The sequence below is a fragment of the Manduca sexta genome, chromosome 12, assembly GCF_014839805.1.
Source record: "Manduca sexta isolate Smith_Timp_Sample1 chromosome 12, JHU_Msex_v1.0, whole genome shotgun sequence".
Classification (NCBI taxonomy): Eukaryota; Metazoa; Arthropoda; class Insecta; order Lepidoptera; family Sphingidae; genus Manduca; species Manduca sexta.
The window spans coordinates 11,173,581-11,193,431 of record NC_051126.1 but is presented as its reverse complement, the minus strand read 5'-3'; the positions used below and the strand labels follow the sequence as shown (position 1 = coordinate 11,193,431).

The 19,851-nt window shown below is 34.7% G+C and overlaps 3 protein-coding genes across 5 annotated transcripts; 1 reads left to right on the top strand and 2 right to left on the bottom strand.

Annotated features, from left to right (window-relative positions):
- Positions 1 to 64: 64 nt before the first annotated feature.
- On the bottom strand, positions 65 to 3,405 carry LOC115440745 (tyrosine--tRNA ligase, mitochondrial). The gene is made up of 8 exons (XM_030165174.2): positions 3,028 to 3,405; positions 2,802 to 2,949; positions 2,147 to 2,325; positions 1,536 to 1,752; positions 1,267 to 1,345; positions 912 to 1,187; positions 388 to 576; positions 65 to 255 (listed from the first exon to the last, which is right to left on the bottom strand). Exons 1-8 carry the CDS (start codon positions 3,156 to 3,158, stop codon positions 92 to 94), a joined length of 1,383 nt encoding a protein of 460 aa, XP_030021034.1. The 5' UTR covers positions 3,159 to 3,405; the 3' UTR covers positions 65 to 91.
- Positions 3,406 to 5,578: 2,173 nt separating this feature from the next.
- On the bottom strand, positions 5,579 to 12,053 carry LOC115440724 (phosphoribosyl pyrophosphate synthase-associated protein 2). Of its 3 annotated transcripts, none has more exons than XM_030165147.2 (7): positions 11,844 to 12,053; positions 11,602 to 11,715; positions 10,460 to 10,579; positions 8,927 to 9,215; positions 8,331 to 8,500; positions 7,904 to 8,018; positions 5,579 to 7,679 (listed from the first exon to the last, which is right to left on the bottom strand). In XM_030165147.2, the coding sequence occupies exons 2-7, from the start codon at positions 11,676 to 11,678 to the stop codon at positions 7,374 to 7,376; spliced, it is 1,077 nt and encodes a 358-aa protein (XP_030021007.1). In that variant the 5' UTR covers positions 11,679 to 11,715; positions 11,844 to 12,053; the 3' UTR covers positions 5,579 to 7,373. The 3 variants fall into 3 exon arrangements, with proteins under 3 accessions (XP_030021007.1, XP_030021008.1, XP_030021006.1); XM_030165148.2 differs by having other exon boundaries at positions 11,929 to 12,051; XM_030165146.2 differs by having other exon boundaries at positions 11,818 to 12,043.
- Positions 12,054 to 12,398: 345 nt separating this feature from the next.
- On the top strand, positions 12,399 to 19,754 carry LOC115440740 (WD repeat-containing protein 3). Its single transcript, XM_030165168.2, has 16 exons — positions 12,399 to 12,670; positions 12,869 to 13,078; positions 13,828 to 14,025; positions 14,293 to 14,466; positions 14,784 to 14,980; positions 15,057 to 15,277; positions 15,412 to 15,532; positions 16,054 to 16,255; positions 16,544 to 16,633; positions 16,752 to 16,889; positions 17,313 to 17,582; positions 17,950 to 18,114; positions 18,353 to 18,418; positions 18,657 to 18,817; positions 19,198 to 19,420; positions 19,569 to 19,754. The coding sequence occupies exons 1-16, from the start codon at positions 12,500 to 12,502 to the stop codon at positions 19,731 to 19,733; spliced, it is 2,772 nt and encodes a 923-aa protein (XP_030021028.1). The 5' UTR covers positions 12,399 to 12,499; the 3' UTR covers positions 19,734 to 19,754.
- The last annotated feature ends 97 nt before the right edge of the window (positions 19,755 to 19,851 follow it).

Here is a 19,851-nt window from a genome sequence, read left to right as displayed (position 1 = left end):
TGGGAGGTGAATTCAATAATAATGTTATATTTGATATCATAATAGAAAAAAAAAACAATGAAAATTCAAATGATTATTTCATAGCGTTTTATTATGTTTGCCACTTCACAATATAGTAGTTTCTTTTGCCTACTCTCAACAAGGACATGAGGTTGGGCAATATGTGAGCGGACTGCGTTATCACTTCGTCGATCTTATTTATCCTTTGGTGGTTGATATAAAATCCTCCAGCTTGTATTATTCTTATTGCATCATCTGTAAAAATATTTAGAAGAGAATTATAACAGCTTGCTCACGCGTTATATGCGAAGGGACGCAGCCTGGCAAAAGGGAAATAGTTAAAGGCCTTATATAAAAAATAAAACATTTAAAGTGTAAACAACATACTTTCTGTAGGAAAGCATTTGGCCTTCATTCCTAACTCCAATACAGTTATTCCAGGAGAGAGTAACAGAGAAGTGACCGAGGCGCCCTCGAATACTTGAACGACTTCTGTGGAGCTCAACGATATTAGACTCTTAACATCTTTACTGTAGATAGCTTCTGTCGCCTTCTGTGCGCGGGCTAGACCCTCCTCTGAAATAAAACATACAACACATTACCGTTATGAGCAAACTTCAATATGAACCTAACCCCAACCATAAAAAGGTAAAACTACGCCATATTGCGAGAAAAAATGAAATTAATTTCTTATATTGGCAAACCAAACTTTAACAACGAAAGAGCTAATGTAGTGCCCCCAAAAAGTTCATTTCTTATCACGTTAAACTTCTTGGTATTACTGCAGTTATACTAATTTACATGAGCTTCATGACATGAAATCTCTATGAAAATATTTAGATGGTTTACTAAAGTCTAAGCTTCAATCTTGTGCAAAAAATAATATTCAAATATTTTCAAAATATACATACTTCCATGTACCAAGGTTGTGAGTTGCTCTGCAAGGCACATCTGAGGATATCTTTGATCAGGATGATGCTGATGTTTGAACATGATATCTTTAATTTCTCCTGTACTATAGAATGTAAATAGTTTTAACAATCTCTCGACATCTGAGTCCTTGGTCCTGATGAAGTATTGATAGAGGCTGTATGGACTTGTTTTAGAAGCATCAAGCCATAAAGCATTTCCAGCTGACTTCCCGAATTTGTCTCCTTCCTCTGTTGTTACTAGTGGTAATGTTAGACCTGTGGAAATATATTCTATGTTGAAACAAACATGCAAATTTACAAACAAACCATAAGAAAATTTAAAATTCGACATTACCATACACATCCTTTTTTGCAGTTCTGCTAATAAGTTCGTGACCTGCCGTTATATTTCCCATTTGGTCACTACCTCCTATCTAAAATAACAATGCATATTTTAAAAAAAATTACCATATTCATATTTGATGACCAAATTTTTTTTTATAAATTATAGCTAGTTCCAATATAATATTTTATCATATTGCAATTCTTTGATGACCAAATTTTTTTTTGTACTATTTTGTGCATTGGTATTTACAATATTTAATCACATTGCAATATAATCACCTGAAATCTACAATCATATTCGTTTAATAAATGCAGCCAGTCATAAGACTGGAATATCTGATAAACAAATTCAGTGAAGCTCATTCCCACTTCAGAATTTATTCTTGTCTGCACACTCTGCTTCAGTAACATGGTGCCCATGCGGAAATTGCGTCCAATCTCACTAACAAACTGAATCGCATTTATATTCTTGTACCATGACTCATTGTTAACTATTCTGCAAGTGAACATATAAATTAATCAAACTTGGTTTTCCACTTGGCAATCTTTAAAAAACATATTAATGAAAATCTTAATAAAATCATCACAGATTATGAATGTAAAATAAGCTTAAAATTATGGTAATATTGCACGAAAATAGTTTTAGTACAAGGTTACTTAAAAACAAAGATTTAATTATTTAATATTTGCACTACACTAGCACCTAACATCACAAAAGTAAAATAAAAATTCCCTAGCCATTATTTTAAAAAAATATATACAATGTATTTTCTTCAATCCATAGCTACTTTACTAGTTTTAGTATGTTAGCCTATAACTTATTTTTCTTAGATATAATTTATTTAATAACTAATAAATAAAGCTTAATAATTAGGAACACACAAAATTACTTCACTGGTTGCAATATATTCTCATCTTTTGTCCAAATATACTTCTTGTGATTTTCAAATACTGTCTCAAGATTATTTTTTATGCAGGCTATATTATTTTGTATAACATCTGTTTGTAGTGCAACTCTATCTGTTGTTTTGCCACTAGGATCCCCAATGTGACCTGTGGCTCCACCTAACTGAAATTGAAAATACAGATATATAAGCTTAGTTATAATAAAAAATAGAACATAATTCCCACCATTAGAACTAAGTTGACCTAACTCAGAACAATCTGGGGTAAAAAAGATTTGAAAACAATATAGAAAACATTGAATTGAGTGGTCATTGAAAGTGAAAATTTCTGTATCTATTCTATAATGTCTTTTCTCCTCATAAGGTTATAGAGCATGCTTTGGAAGATTGATTTTTAACCAAATCAGAAAATATATAAATTTTGTGTTAGGTCATTTTAGTTCTAGGGGCGCGATATATTAAGGTTATAAACAACATCAAACAATTAGCCAAAAAAATTGCAAATAAAATGAATATGTGACAAATAAATCACACACAATACAAATTAATATCAATTGTAAATTATCCTTGTAACTTGTTACATAACGGTTCAATGTGAAAATATTTGGGAACAGATTTTATCACATATAAAATACATTACCAGTGCAATAACATTATGGCCACCTCTCTGCCAGTGCAGGAGATTGATGATGACCAACAGGTTGCCAACATGAAGGCTATTAGCAGTAGGGTCAAATCCTGCATACACACATTGTGGAGACTTGTTCAATAAGTTTAATATTTCATTCCTGTAATAAATATTTTCTTTACTACAACGTTGAGAGGCTTTTTTAGGACCAAACTGATTCAAAAAGGAATTCGCTTACCCGGCGGTATTAGGAAACATATCCTGGTACATTCCCCTTTCGCTCAATTTTAGTATATTTCTACTGGCATAAGTTCTTTTAAACGACCAGGTATAATTAGATATTCGTAAAATTTGTTTGAGTATCGCCATAGTTATTATAAGGTGTGTTTTTGAATACAAAATGAAAAATAAACCTTAAAACATAACCTCACTAATTTAATTTGAAATTGTTGTTTCCATAATTTTAATTCACTGCTTCATTATAATGTTTAACTCGATAACAATAATGATTTTATTTCTAAAAGTAGTGCTTTTCATTAGACTACGTTAAATTAAACAAAAACTCTTATCACAAACTTAACCAACACCGATCTGACATCTGTCATATCATACTCCATAGCAAAGAAAATTTATAAAATACATTTTTATGATAAATTATTATACCTACTGATGTATAAAAATAAATATCTTAAAATCTTTATATATTTAATAACTAATTATTATGGATAATAAAATCGTAGATTTTCCGTGACTGGCTACATTAAATATATTTCAGAAAAAAATATCTAAGAGCCGAGGTGAGCCTAGGAATAGGTAATGTAACGTAAAACAACTTTTGAAATTTTCTTTTGTTCGTTTATTTGCTCAAATGTTCGTTATATAGCTCTATGTTCAAAGTACTTTGATAACGCGAGTATAAAATTATGTATTTTTTATTCATTGGCGTACGCTATATGATCATTGCTTCGCGGTTATAACGGTAAAGTTATAACCGTCCGGCTCTTAAAGTAGGTAGCAAAGAGAATATAATCACTACGTTTTAAGAGACAGGACTTAATACAAAGTAATAAAATCGAATTTACATGGCGTATCAATACCAATATCACGGAAGAATACGTCAGGAACGTCAAATAACAATACTACCAACTGAACAAAATACATAGTTGTGAGTACTTTTTATCGATATCGATAAATTCTACTGGGTGGGAATCGACGCTAATGCTACTTTGATAAAATTCATATAATGTATTTTCGAGTCCACATTATCAATCCAACTCACGCTATATAGTGAACATTTTAGCACTATAATTAATTACAAGGCTGGACTAAAATGAGGACTCGAAATAAAATGAAAAGCTTTCACATGTTGAATAATAATTGTATTTTAAAATAAAATCCTTCATTCACCATGTAGGCTAATATGATAGGTCAAGGTACAATGAGAATATTTAATTATAAAGTCAAAGGATGGTGACACTTCTTTGTCACACTCATTGTTTATAAAAACATGGCACGGAAATTCAAACATTTCATCAGGAAGTGGATCAGCTTTCAAATTTTCCGATGGTATGGCTGACTTTCTAAGGCGATTGTTCTTTTTATTAAAGCCTTTGTTGTTAAAGTGAGAACCACACACATATTTCAGAGTATGCAGCTTTTCTCTGGGAACATATATCAAATCTTCTTTTCCCACAACCTGAACCCACTTTCGGCATCTGGAAATATTTTTTAATTGTAAATAAATTGCTTATTAAATTATATTTAAGCCTAAAATCATAAACAGTGACCAGGCATATTGATTGCTCAGCGCATTTTTAAGTACACACACACACACACACACACACACACACACACACACACACACACACACACACACATACACGACTTTAGTATTTTTTTGTCCTGATGATCAGTCATCATCTTACTAATATTATAAAGCGTGTGCATGCAATTGTATGTTTATTATTCGTACCTGCAAAAAAATCTAAAATGATTGCGATTAAACTTGGTATGTAGATAGTTCGAATTACTACTTTTTATCACTATGTTCCCACAGAATCTGGACCTAAATGGGTGAAACCACGGAGGGCAAATTGATTAATAAATTTAAACAGGTATCGATAATAATAACAACATCACTAGTAACATAATGGTAATTAGAAAATGAGAATTTTCATTATTTCTAAGCTACTTTATTTGCGCGATGACTAAAAACATCTAATTAATGCTTACCTGACCTCATCCAATGGAAATTTCGCCATAAATATTCTGCTTTTGTGATTTATTCGACTGGCTCGATCTCCACAAATTTCACACGTAATGAAACGTTTTTTGGTGGCATGTCTTTAAAACGTATTCACTTACACCAACAAAAACACTTTTTGGTATATTTTTACTTGTTTGAATAACAAATAATACAAACATAAATCAATAAAACACAAATGTATTCCAAAACGTCAGGAAGTCAACAAACAATAATAATGGCGGTGAGGAATAGAAAGAGAAACTGTACTGAGAGAGAGAGATAGCAGTATCCGCCATTAAATGCCATGTCAATTCCATACAAAAGATTTTTTGTTCCTTGTTGCGCTAGGCTGGTAGGTAGGTACTTACTCTTAGCTCCCGCTGTATGGGATATGACAATAAAACGTAGTGATTATATTCTCTTTGCTATGACTATTCAGTTTTGCTTATTACCATAATATATAACAGCAAAATTTCTTCCTTGAGAACGTTCTGTTGTTCTGAGATTGTTGCTTACTTGGAGCTGCGATAAATAAAAAACAAAATATATATGCCACAATTTATTTAGGTATATATAGTATTCCTTTGCCTACATTTATGCAATATGCGTTTTTAGGATTTTCTTTATGATACACTTAGGTATTATTTTCTATTCTTATATCTATTTTTTTTATATTTAATAATATGAAGCATCCAGAATATTGTAATATTACTGATTTTACAATTAATTGTGTGTCTCTTAAAACATACAAAAAATCTATTTGCGATTGCATTGTATCATGTTTGAATTCCAAGTTTGTATATAAAAAATGACCATTTCAAAATTCTTCAATATTTTACTTAATATTATAAGACAAATTTCTACAAAATGTTCATGAAAAGGCAAAACTTGGACACTACCATTTGTAGCATTAAATTATATACCTATCTAATTAGTTTTTATTTTACGAGTGCTGTAATATAAAAATACATACCTATATCCACACCTCCAATTAGATAAATACTGTGAATTTACGAGGGAATAAGCCTTGCACGTAGCAAATACCGCAGGGCGCACACTCACAACTCATGTATAAAATATGCGACTATGGCTATAAAAATATTTCTGATCACACAATACTATTTTTTCTATCACATGAGCAAAAACGATATATCGATAAGTACTTATTAGGTTATACTAAAATTGGTGTTAATAATTAGGGATTAGAGCCATTCACGCAAATTCACCAGGCAGAATAAATAACAATGGTTACAGGGCTTACCTTTCTGAACTTTCACATAGGTATTATTAACAAATATTTTGCCTCCTCTTTGAATACGGCCAGCCTTTGCCACTGCAGCAAGAATACATATTTATTGATATTATGAAGCAACTAGCAAGTATGCGCCAACAGTTATACAAACATTTAAAAGCCAACAGACATAAAACATTCTCATATTGAATCACTTTGGAATTAACATATATTTTAGAATAACAGATCCATTTTGGTTGTGTTTAACAGTCTTAACATTGTTAATGTAGAAGAAGCTCAGTACATAGATGAATTGTTAATTTAACAGATTAAACTAATATAGGTGCATTTAAATATTTGTTCCTACTCCAGGGAAGTACCAAATGTAATACATAACTTATACAAAAAGGAATAATATGAAATAGGGCAATACTTAATTAACTGATAGACTGTTATATTCATACAAGTGTTTTGGTTTAATTGAATGATTTGCACCATTTGTACATACACTGTTTTAACAAAAGTAACATACAAAAATGATTTTTAATCACATCCTACAACATTCTAAACATGTAGAATATTGAACATTTTAGACAAAAATAACATAATAAAGTAAATGCACAAACCGAAATAATTCTCTAGATTCAGTGCATGGAAATTGGTAGAATTATAAAAGTCTAACAGTGCAATAATACTTAACTCTAGTAATATTAGCAAAATGAGTTATTTATACATGCTGTAATACACACCACACCATCTGTACTATTACTGCTGACAAACCGTTTGATTGATAATATATTACACATGATACATAACATTATTGTTGACTAGTTGAACAGAAAATGCAACAAAAATCCAATACCTGTGTTCTCACATGAAAAAATAACTCACTTTAGTAATCTACCAATAAGGTGCTGTTCCGAAGATAAGCGTCCAACGCGCGTTCACTGCTCTAAGAACGCCAACGCATATCGATTTATTGGATCGGTAATCGATAGCTGTCCGGATCGATTACGGAATGGACCAGTCAAAATAAATTCGTAGATAATTTCGACTAACGCTCGACGTGAACACTTATCATCCAAACACTAATACTTATGGGAATAATTTAATCCTCAAGGGTAACGTTTTTGAATAGATAGGACATGGACTCCTTGTTGTGGATGCGGCGTATGGCTTCGCTGAGCAGCACTGATATGTCGATGGTCTTGATCTTGTTACACTGCATCTTCTGCAGTTCGTGCGGCACTGTGTTGGTGACCACCACTTCGTCTATGGGCGAGTCTTCAATGAGGCGCGGCGCGTCGGAGGACAGTAGTCCGTGTGTGGCAAGAACGTAGATTTTGTAAGCACCGCACTCCTTCAGTACTTCTGCTGCCGCGACGAATGATTGCACATCGTCAATCATGTCATCCTAGGAATAATGTTGTTTTATATATTTATATTAGATACGATATGCTTTTTATGTTTATATTTATACACCAATATCTAGTATGAATTGACCAAAATTAGAGGAGGTTAGAAACAATTCACAATAATAATGAATTTGGCTCTGTCGTGTATAAAAAATATTATAGTTATTCTGTCCATGCCTGTAAAAAAACAGGGGAATTATCATAGTCATGTATATGAACATACCACCATAATAGCTATTCTGCCTCCCACGTCTCCGACGACGTTGATCGGTGGTTTTTCTTTAGCAGGATGCGCGGGCACTCCCACAGACACATCCATTGTACGCGATTTGTGGTCACTAAAACATACATTAAATTCAGCAAATATAATTCCATAATAATTTGGATGTTGTGTAAATAAATATTTTATATGAAAATTTGGTTGTCAAATTATCTTATTTAATAATTTATTTGTAAGCAAAAATTTGCTTGTGATTTAATAAAATTCAAAATATATCATGTCTGGATTAAGTAATACCTTGGCTTTTAAGTAAAATGCTTTTAAATAAAAACAGTGTGTATAAGTCATATACGAGGTATTCGCATACCTGGGTATGTTGGTACCTTATAAACTGGGTGGGTTGGATGCTCGTATAAATTAAGTCATATACCTGGGTATACAAGGCGGAGAATATCTCCCATCCACCTCATCGCTCTCGGCCTCCTTCTGCTCTCCGTGTATGACAGCGATGGCGAGCCGCAGCCGCTCCGCGTACGACGTCGCCTTCTTCGCAGAGCCCGGGTTGCGCGCTACGATCACCGAGTTACGGTAATCTGGAATCTAATTTACGATTATTTGGTTAAGTTACAGGTGTTAGATTATTACCAATAAAATGTTTTAACAGCAATCTTGTCATTCGATATGTTTGTTTACCCACTCTTAAATAACAACTAAAGTTAAGAACAAGAAAGAGATAGACCAACTTGCGCAGTCTTAAAACCTTATATTATGTCATAAGTCTTGTGTAATAAATACGAATAATTGTTGTTAACTGAGACCTGTAGGGCTTCTCATAACTAAAAGCATTGACATGTATTGTTTTAACACATAACATAATGTTTTAGCGCCTGAGAGAAAGGCGTCTAGAATATTTTTTTGTGCTTTAGTTAAGGCGTCTAGACCAAAATATTACGAGAATAATAATTTAATTTAAAATACTAAATAATAGTTTCTTGTATAACATATTGAAACACAAAATAAACTCACACTTTCTTGAATATACTGCAGCAGGAATGGAGAAGCTCTCAGATTGTCAACTGGACACTCGTAGAAACCTTGTATCTCCTTTTGGTGCAAGTCCATTGTTATGATATGCGTTAATCCCGATTTGCACATCATCTTCGCCAGCAGTTTGGTGACGATGCAGCCGCGCTTCCTCATTTTGCACTGTTTGCTGTACGGCAGGTACGGAATGACGCCCACAATGGATCTGGCTGATGACGTCTTACAAGCGTATGCCATTATCAACAATTCCATTATGTTGTTGTTCACATCTCTGAAAAAGTTTGGTTTTGTTTATACCGTTTTGTTTTATTATTATTGTAGATGAGTAAAAAAATATTGACTGTACACGGTTCTCAATAGTGACAGCAGGTAGGCACAGCCTAAAGCCATTAGTCGAGAGGCACGAAACACATTATGTTTATAATTGAAAGCTAAAAAAGCTTTACGAATGTTTTAAGAGTATTAGAGCTACAGTATAAATACATTTAAGTTTATAAGTACTGGAGATAAATAAGCACCAGGTGGCAATGAGGCAATTGTTCAATCGCTGTTGGAATGAATTACTCATGTTGGAATGTGTAATTCCACACAAACATATCACATCAGATTTGATCAAGCACCCACCCAACAGGTACACAATAAACTATTACATCAAAAACTGTTGTAAATTGTGTATAGAGCGATTACGCTGGCGCCGTTCTTAATACAGCTTTCCAAGACTCAAGAGTACCTTAACACTTTGATTCATTAGAATTTTAATACAATGATAATATTAGTAAATGGAATGTTTACTGTGTACTATCAGTTATCACCTCCCATAAGTGCAATGCGTAACAATTGCTCAATACAAAAATACTTCAAATTGTTTAGATAACAATATGTTATATATGATGTATACATATACATAGGAATTTATGTTTGTCAAATTGTTTCTATTTTCCGCTAAAGCCATAGTAAGATATGCCCCAGGGAGACATGACATCAGACATGTATTCGATCTATATCTACTAAGTCTTATTTTTTGCAACATGGCTTTTAAAGTGTTATGCTCCAACACCACCATTGATGCAAGTCACAACCCTCGTTTATCGAGCTAACCCCAAAATACAATCTAAAGGCACTATATGATAGCAAGATTTCTCTACATAGTTTGATAAAAAATATATTAATACACAGTAGCATTCTAACATTTTTTCCACAAATTTAAGTGAACTCAATTTACAATAGAAATGTAGCATACATGAAAATGTTTAAATGTGACCATGCTATCAACAAAAACACTGTTAAGTCTCTATTATTACTTACACAGTTACAAAGACTCATTGTACTATTCTAGGAACAACTGTATTTGCTACAGTTTAAATAAACACAAATATTATACAAAGTCCAACATACATTACTATTTTGATTACAATTTTTAAACCAACCATTTCTACAATATTTGAAGATTTGGAAAGAAATTGAAATTACATAATTTAACAGTCAAAGCAATAAGATAATAATAAAAAATCTTACTTAGTTCCAGTCTGTACAATATAAATGTTTTTCCCTCTGATTGAGTCGGCAATCTCCACCATAGTTTCTCTGTTTGTTTTATGGTACACTGAGCATCCTCCTTTACGCACTCCAAGCCGGCTGCAAAAAATATGATCTCAAAATATTGTTTAATATTTTATTAATAAATATCACAATGTTACACATTTAGGTTGCTTACACTAATTTGTTAAGCAAATATTTGTATGTTTCATAAATTATAATATTTGAACAGGCTGTAAAGTTACAAATTATAGTATAGTTTTAATACATTAGACTAAACATAAATATAATTTTCTGTATATATTTTTACCAAAATTTTTTTGGGTATTTTTTATTCAACAAATACAACAGACATTCTTACATTAATCTTCATAACTTGTTTGGGAAACATCTAATATATCAGGGTATTGTGAGTCATGCAATTCAGGTGTTGTGGCAATTGTTACTGCGCAGTTTTGCGGACTGTCCAGTTAATAGCTTGTATATTGATCATTATTTTGGGTAAAAAATATCTAATTGTTTTACAGTAGCAAAAATTATCAAATTATATTTTACTTATATACATGAACATATTTCCTACCCACATAAAATGCTTTATAAATTTATTAGAGCTTTTAAAATAAATTTTAACACCAGGTTATTTTGAATATTAAGCAAATATCTTTCTGTGAGGTGACTAATGTAGATAAGCAAATTTTCTGTCCAGATGAAAATAGTGGTTCCAAACACTTGGAAAAAAATATGCTAGTTTCATTTTGTGAGGTCTATACATTTTGATCTAAATGACTGACACTGACATCAGTGGTAATTAATATAGGACTTTTATAACCACAAAATAAGGTGTATTCCAAGGTCATGGACAAAGGGTAAACATAATTCTTATTAGCATTACATTGTAGTGGAACACCAGTAAAATCATATTTGAAAATAGCCTGATTTGCATGTTATTATTAACCAAAACCCATTACTGATTTACGCATAACCGCAAATGCTTCGACGGCCGGCTTGTCCATTATGAAAACAACCGGATTGAGGTCATATCACTTAACCTCAATCTTTTGATATTGGTCACGACTTATGGTGGTTTTATACACGTTAACAACCTTTTGATAGACACTCACTTAGCGATCAAATCTGCTAATTCGGGATGGGAATTGCCGCTCAAAATCACTATGTCCGACGTGGAATTCCCCTCCATATTGCCTTTCCGAGTTCTATTCGTAAACCCCACCAGCCTGTAATGGACACTGCGTTGTATTATCAGGTCATTTCACGCACACACAGAGCATAGTTAAGAATTAGGGCGTCACATTGGATCAACAAGAAAAACAATAAACCTGGTTTTGTTGAGTAACATAATAACCTGATGACAACTTGTGTTTACTAATGTTGTGTACTATAAATCGATTATAAAATTATAAATACTCAATATCTTCTGTGGAAAGTACTTTATTTGCTCCTAGTTGATAATTTCTCGAATAAATTGTAATTAAAAATCCGTCTCCAAGAACCATCCGCCACAGACAAAAATACAATTCCAAAGACATTCAATTTTGTTCCAATACCTACGCCAAAGAGAATTTATTATAATTTATATGGAGTGTATGCCAAGCAAAGATACTATATATTATAGAGTTTAAACCACAGACTAATCAGTATGAATATTATGCTTGTTCTTGTTCTGAGGAATATTACTTGGACAACCTAACTATGGACATTACTTGCGAAATAATATAAAAAATGATAAGAATCCCGGACCAGATTTGATTCTTTTAGCTTTTTTATCTTCATCCCCAATTATTTTTTTGTTATAATTAATGTAGAAAGTAAAAGGATGTATAAATTAGACGAAGCAACAATGGAATTGATTCTTTTGCCCATGTATTTTTTTTAAACACCCATAGCTGTCACTGATCACTGTCATGTTATATGTCATAACAAAAAAATGTGGACATTTGTTTCATTTTGTATTGCCGAATTGGTTATGTTATGGTAACAAAAGTTCAGTTAAAAGCATAAATGGGTCTTACAAAGCAATACCTTCGCTACGTCCCTAGCGGAGTCTTTAATGTAATAGCTAGTGGAGACTGTAATAGCGTTCACGTATCACTGAACGGAGTTAGTGGAAGGTATATAGCGGTAGGCGCGTGTGAACATGTTATTATTTGGGATATGCGTCTCGGCGAGAAGGTAAGTAACAACGAACCAACGTTATATTAATTCTGTTGCACATTTAGAATTATACTTATGTATATAGTGTTTTTTTTTGTCAAACATCAAAACCAATTCTTCAACATTATGATCCTGTTTTCTTTATTTCTATCTAAAAAAAAAAACACTTGACTATCAGTTTAAAATTCAATATAAAAACTTTTTGCTCAATTTCAGGCACAAGTCTTGCCGGGTGAGAATATTGTGGTTTCACAGATTGCAGCCAGCCCCACTGGCAACCACATGGCAGTGGGCTACGTGGACGGTAATATAAACGTGTTTGAATTGACCAACAATGATGTAGTGTGCGTATTTGCTGGCCATAAGTCTGCTGTCACATGCCTGCAGTATGACGATCAGGGGCACAGACTTGTGTCTGGGTCTAAGGTAATTTTATTTCTAATTTAAACTGTGTTTTTCTTGTTATAGTCCTGGGAAATGAGGAGTATGTAGTATTTATGAATATCTGTTACAAATTAATACTATGCATAGTATGGTCTACATTCTATAATTATCACAATAGTCGCCATTTAGCCCTATAGGATAAAGGTGATAGTAAATACATATTATATTTATGTATGTCATATCATTTTATATTAGTAAGCGGCGATAGCCTAGTAGGGTGTGGAACGGACTGCCAAGACGAATGTCCGCAGGTTCAAACCCCAAGGGCACACACCTCTGACTTTTCTAAAAAATCATGTGTGTATTCTTTGTGAATTTATCATTTGCTCTAATGGTGAAGGAAAACATGCACAGATGTAAAGGTTTCCTCACAGACTCTCATCTGAGAAGTTCTTTATAGGAATTTCGAAGGTGTGTGAAGTCTACCAATCCGCACTAGGCCAGCATGGTGGACTTAGGCCTAGTCCCTCTCAGTAGTAGAGCCCGTGCTCAGCAGTGGGCAAGTATATAATACAGGGCTGATATTATATATTATTATTATTATATTATTTTATGAATGTAAAGAAATATCAAGCTTCATAGAAAATTTAAATATCCACCGTAGATGACTGAGACTTATTGAACTTCTCCAAATTTATTTAAATATTAAGATGTTACTCTTACTAACCAAAGTTTTTCTATTATGTATTAAAAAAGGTAAAAAGTAATTATCTTTTTAACATAATTAACAGGACACAGAAGTTATCCTATGGGACGTAGTATCGGAGACCGGTAAGGCAAGATTCAGTGGACACAAGGGAGTGATCACCAGTGTACTGTTCATTAACGGCAAGAACTGTGTTGTCAGCTCATCTAAGGACACATTCGTAAAGTTCTGGGATATTGAGACCAAGCATTGCTTCAAAACACTCGGTGGACATCAGATGGAGGTTTGTTTGATAGATTTCATATTATACTAAGGTATACTGCGTTATTTAAAAAAATACATGTTGAATTGATAACCTACTTCTTTTATTAAAGTCAGGTAAAAATAATAAACAATTACCTATGGAATAGAAATTCAATGCTGTCAGATGTAAAACATCATAAATATATTAATGTTTCACTGAAATACCTAAGATTATAATAAAATATTTATGTTACGTAAATGATTTTATGTAGAGTTATGAAATTATATTGTAATATACTTATTACAGGTGTGGTCAGCAGTCCTGATGAAGGAAGAAAGGTACTTGGTGACAGGCAGCATGGATCAGGAGCTGCGTGTGTGGAAATTGAACTGGACTGATGATGTCAAAGATGAAGATAAACTTGCTCAACAATTGGAAATTGTGAAACTGGAGGAAGCTGACAATTTGGAGGATAGTTCTGTAAGTTAAAAGATTCGAAAAGTTATGTTTTATATTGTGGCATGCAAAAATACTTCTTAATACAGTAATTAACATTGAAAATAAGTCCTTCTAATTGGCAATAGTTGGGAGTGAGACTGTGTCTTAAGACATTTATAATTAATTGACTAGAAATTAACTATACAAACTATTTTACTGACTACAATTACTCACCATATAGGTTTAGACTAGATCTATAGTAAAACATTGTCTAAAGTTTTCCCTTTTGCTTAAAAACAAACTGATAACGCATTTTGAGTGGTGTCAAAGTGCTATTTTTGATTACAATATTTTTTCAGGTTCTACAATGTCACCAAGTGGGTACCCTAATCCGTGGAGGCAAAGGTCGAGTCGTAGGACTAGCCACAGACCTTGGTCAGACCGTGTTAGCTTGTTATGGAACTGATTCGTTACTAGAATTGTTCGCGTTTTGTTCTGATGACGAAGCTAAAGTGAGAAAGGAAAAAAGGGTTAAGAAACAAAGAAAAAAATTAGCGTAAGTATCTCTTATGAACTTTAATAAATTAATTAATATTGTGAAAAGTATGTTCTTAACTTTCACTATATTGTAGGAAATTAAAAGAATCTGGTGAGGTAGATCCGGAGGCTACCGAAGTGCCAGAGTTGCTCACTCTGACTGATGAAGTGAGGCGGCTATCGTCAGTAAAGCTTGGTGCTAAGTTGAAGTCAACAACACTATTGCTTGGCACGTCTGGTGAAGTGCGTGTTGGTGTTACTCTCGCCAACAACACTGTTGAGTTGCACAGCCTGAACATAGCTGATGGCAGTGAAGGTTTGTAATAGAATTAGCTATGAAGTTGGTAGAAAGACCGTATGGTGTGCGGTTATAAATATACTATTGAAATGATCCTATCAATAGAGCCCATGTTATATTATGTAGACTTATAGGGTTCATGTTTATTGCAGTCAAATGCCTAAAGCAGATATCACAGCCTGGCCATCAAAAGGAGCCGCGGTGTATAGCAATCAGTTCAGATAACTTGGCCATACTATCTGCCTCTGCAGACTCAATTAAATTGTGGAACAGGTATGTAACTAAATATTTTTCTCTATTTTTCGAAAAGAATAGATTTCGTGTCATATACACAATGCCTGTGCTGAGCATCGTCTATGTCATTCGGTGCAGTTCTTTTTCCTTGGGGCGTTTATTTTTTAAACATTTTACATTGTAACAACTTTATTCATTAGAACTGTTTTTGAAAAGAGGAACTTTAGAGTTTCTTACCCATTCTTTTCTGGTGGAAAAACCTTTCTGAACTAATGGTAGAGTAAAAATGTAACTCAATCTCAATAATTTTTATTATTTTATAGATTCTTACATTTCATATAAAGAATTTGTGCACGACACACGAAATATAGAATCTTACCGCCTTACTGATAACCGTTGTATAAATATGTAATAGTTATATTATAGTAGTGTTTTGTCTTGCTATGCTGAGTGACATTTACCTCCAAAGCAAGGGAGATGAAACACTACATAACTATATATAATTAGTATCCGTTTTAGGAGTGTTTATAGACACAATGTAAAGTAGTTGATATTTGTAGAGCGAACCAGTCGTGCCTCCGCACGATCCCGGTGGCGGGCGGGCGGCCGAGCAGCGTGTGCTTCCTGCCCGGCGACCGGCACGCGCTGGCGGGCTGCAGCGACGGCGCGCTGCTGCTGCTGGACGTGGCGGCCGCGCGCACGCTCGAGCACGTGCCCGCGCACTCCGCCGACTGCTGCTCCGTCGGACTCACGCCGGATATGGTGGGCATGACTCTTAACCGTTAATATAAGCAAGAAATAACAATAAACGGATATAAACAGCGACGTCGACTAGAGAAAAATCGAATTGCATTTAATTCGTATGTGTCGTGATTGAACTCAGCACATCATGGTTGTAATGGACGAATTAATGTGACTCCTATTAGCCTCGAGCGTAGTCGAGATTAGCTCGAGCCTAGTAGATATGTCGATTATATCGCGACGTTTTCATAACGATATTCATACTTTTGGTGCATTTGTAAATTGTTTTGACTTTTCAATATTTTGCAGAGAGGTTGTTTCTCCGGCGGCGCCGATAAGACAGTGAAATTATGGCAATTTGAATTAATAGATGATCCGACGGGAGAATCAAAAGCAAAGGTGAGTTCAAAAATTTCAAGAGATACTTATATAAAACATATATATTTTTTATATATTTGAATTAAAATGCTACATTTTATGAGTGTTGTTAAGTACATTTAATATTTGTCTTGTCCAGGTATTGTCATTACTTCATACAAGAACATTGGAGCTAGAGGAACAGGTGCTGGCTGTGAAAATAAGTCCAAACAGCAAGTTCATTGCTGTGGCGCTACTGGATTCTACGGTTAAAATATTCTTCCTCGATACATTTAAGGTAATAAGATTTTTCATCACCCTGTATTAATCATACTAAAAAATGCATTGATGATATCATGAAATAGTATAATTATTTGTAATTTATATTTAATTTTCGTTGTAATTAAAATCCCCTTTCATAATTTATGCATGTACTATTAAACCATTATTAAGAATACCTAAGAATCATTCTATATAATTATACAGTATGCCAGAAAAACATAACTTTTTTCTGCAGATATAAAAGCAAAATACCAACCAGTTATTTATAATTGCTAACAAGAGTTAAGGACCGTTTGGTGATATGTCCATGACTCCTCCAACAAGTGGAGCTGTAAATATTTTAGGCCTAACATTGTAGTAGACCGGCAAAATTTTCACAATATTATTTGCGGCACAAGATATCAAAACTCTGCGTGACTGTTAATCGTATTTATTACAGTTCTACCTGTCCCTCTACGGCCACAAGCTGCCAGTACTATGTTTGGACATCAGCTACGACTCTAATATAATAGCGACCGGTTCTGCCGACCGCAACGTCAAGATATGGGGCATGGACTTCGGCGACTGTCACAAGTCGATCTTCGCGCACAACGACTCCGTGACGTCACTGCAGTTCGTGCCGAGCACGCATTATTTTTTCACCTCGTCGAAGGATGGCAAGATAAAGCAATGGGACGCTGATACTTATGAGAATATTATTACTTTGAATGTGAGTTTATTAATTGTGATTTATATTTTGTATTTGCTAAGGCATTTGGCAGAGCTTCGTTGCTCTTGGTTTGTCTTAATCTGAGTACATAAAATTAAGACTTGGTCCTGTTGAATTCACTTGCATCTCTCAATTTCAATATACAAGGATATTTTTGCAGATGTTATAGAGATATATATCTTATTTATTTTGAAATGAAACTACATCCAATATATTTGGAATATGTATTGTAAATGCTTTATTTTATATATGGGACGATTAAAATCAGTTTCATGCATCAACTGTTGATGTTGACTGATACAATGCATTTGGCATTGTATCTGCCTCGCCATTATAAAATGAATAATATGTATGATTGTGTGTGCAGGGCCACGCGGGCGCGAGTCACGGCGTGTGCGTGGGCGCGGGCGGGCTGCACGCCGCCTCGGCCGGCGCCGACGCCGCGCTGCGCCTGTACTCGCGCACCGACGAGCCGCTCGTGCTCGGCGACACCGACGAGCAGGAGGAGGGACTCGCCACCGGCGATACACACGTACGTACTGTTATCTCCTACCACATACGCTTTCAATATAAACAATAAAACGTTTAGTTAAATACCAACTGATTAAAGGTGGAATAAAACTAAATTATTCATTAAAATATCCGAAAAGAGGTGTTTAAACATGTGTGTAAAAATGGTGTTCTTTTATTGCTAAAATTAATTTTATTTTTATATTTAACAAATAGTACAAAAATAATGTGAAACATGAAAATTTGTTTATATATTCCAGGCCCCGGTACCAGGTCTACCTGGCTTAGTAATGCCGACTAAGAAAACCATCGGAGCGGAAAAGGCGGTAAGTAAAATAACTATGTTGGAATAATTTTGTTTTTGTCTAAGGTTATTTTTATCGATCAAATAGTTCTCATACAAATCTGTCTTCCTAAATTCAGTAAGTTGAGGCCTAAGATTACTCCAAGAAAATAACCTATCTTTAAACCTTATAAATCCACCTGCCACACCCCTTTCAATATGCACCTAACTTCACAGCTATGAAGTCATGACACAAACTTTACCCAATACTTACTGCCCAGGCGGACTCGATAATGGAGTGCCTGCAAGTGGGCGCGGAGTACAAACGCGAGCTGGCGGAGGCGAGGGGCCGCGCCGTGCAGCCTCCGCTATTGATGGCTGCCTACAACTGCACCACGCCAGAGGACTTCTTCGTCGAAGTTATCAAAAGAGTGCGATCTAGGTGAGGGCTAATTGGATGTGTTTGGTGGATGGTTTTTGATAAAAAAGGGGTTTATTACTGTATTTGAAATATTTTATTTTGATCTCGAAGTTTTGTGAGTTTAGAATTTTGGATTATTAAACGTCACTTGCACATGGCCCACGGTAGTTATCAGATGTTTTGAACACCTTTCAATGCACATATTCATTAGATTATACTAATTTAAACTTCCGATTGATTATTACGAACTATGTATTCGCTATTGCAGACTGGCATAATAATGTTCACTCCAGAGAACTGTCATTTGTTATATTGATATTTTATCTTGATGCCACTTCAGTCATCATTGCCAATGGAGCTGCTTTGCTGAATAATAAATAACACCTTATTCCAACATATAGTGAGCTAGAAGAAGCGCTGCTGCTGGTCCCGTTCAGCGCGGCGTGCGAGATGGTGCGCATGCTGCCGGCGCTGCTGGAGCGCGGCGACGTGGCGGAGCTGGCGAGCCGCGCCGCGCTGCTGCTGCTGCGTCTGCACCACGCGCCGCTCGTCGCCAACCGCGGCCTGCTCAAGCACCTCATACAGATACAGGCCAAGGCGGCGCTCAAGCTCAACGAACTCCGGGTTTGTGATTAGCGATATACAAATCATTTTATCGCCGTTTTCTAGTCCTAATCTGTTTATATTAGCACTCCTCGGAACTACGCTCTATGCCTGGGATCGAGTTACGATACTGGCTGGCATTTTGTAATCTTAAGATGCATTTGTCCAGGACATGGTGGGGTACAACGTGCACGCGCTGGGCTGGATGCGGCGCGAGTTGGAGGCGGCTGAGAGCGAGCAGCTGTTCCGAGAGGCGACCACTGCGCGACGCAATAAAGACAAGCGGCGACGCGCGAGACAGGCTCTCAAGAGACCCATCGTTACCATCACTTGAGAATAAATTCTTGTGCCTATACTGTGTTTTGTTTGTTAAATGTTCTAGTCATCATAATTTAAAATTATGACACCAAAATCATATAGGTACGCCAAAGTAAAGATTTTGGCACAAGCAT

Bases quoted from the DNA above. Each gene is read 5' to 3' on its own strand.
- LOC115440724 (XM_030165146.2), bottom strand. From the start codon at position 11,837: ATGTTACTCAACAAAACCAG. The intron at 10,580-11,601 runs GTGAGTGTCTAT...TATTTTTTGCAG, and splicing joins TTAGCAGATTTGATCGCTAA to CCGGCTTGGAGTGCGTAAAG. The intron at 8,019-8,330 runs GTATATGACTTA...TGTATGTTTTAG, and splicing joins TCTCCGCCTTGTATACCCAG to TGACCACAAATCGCGTACAA.
- LOC115440745 (XM_030165174.2), bottom strand. From the start codon at position 3,158: ATGGCGATACTCAAACAAATTTTACGAATATCTAATTATACCTGGTCG. The intron at 2,950-3,027 runs GTAAGCGAATTC...TATTTATTACAG, and splicing joins ATGTTTCCTAATACCGCCGG to GAATGAAATATTAAACTTAT. The intron at 577-911 runs GTATGTATATTT...GTTTTATTTCAG, and splicing joins CACAACCTTGGTACATGGAA to AGGAGGGTCTAGCCCGCGCA.
- LOC115440740 (XM_030165168.2), top strand. From the start codon at position 12,500: ATGGGTCTTACAAAGCAATACCTTCGCTACGTCCCTAGCGGAGTCTTT. The intron at 15,278-15,411 runs GTTTGTAATAGA...TGTTTATTGCAG, and splicing joins CATAGCTGATGGCAGTGAAG to TCAAATGCCTAAAGCAGATA. The intron at 17,583-17,949 runs GTGAGTTTATTA...TTGTGTGTGCAG, and splicing joins AGAATATTATTACTTTGAAT to GGCCACGCGGGCGCGAGTCA.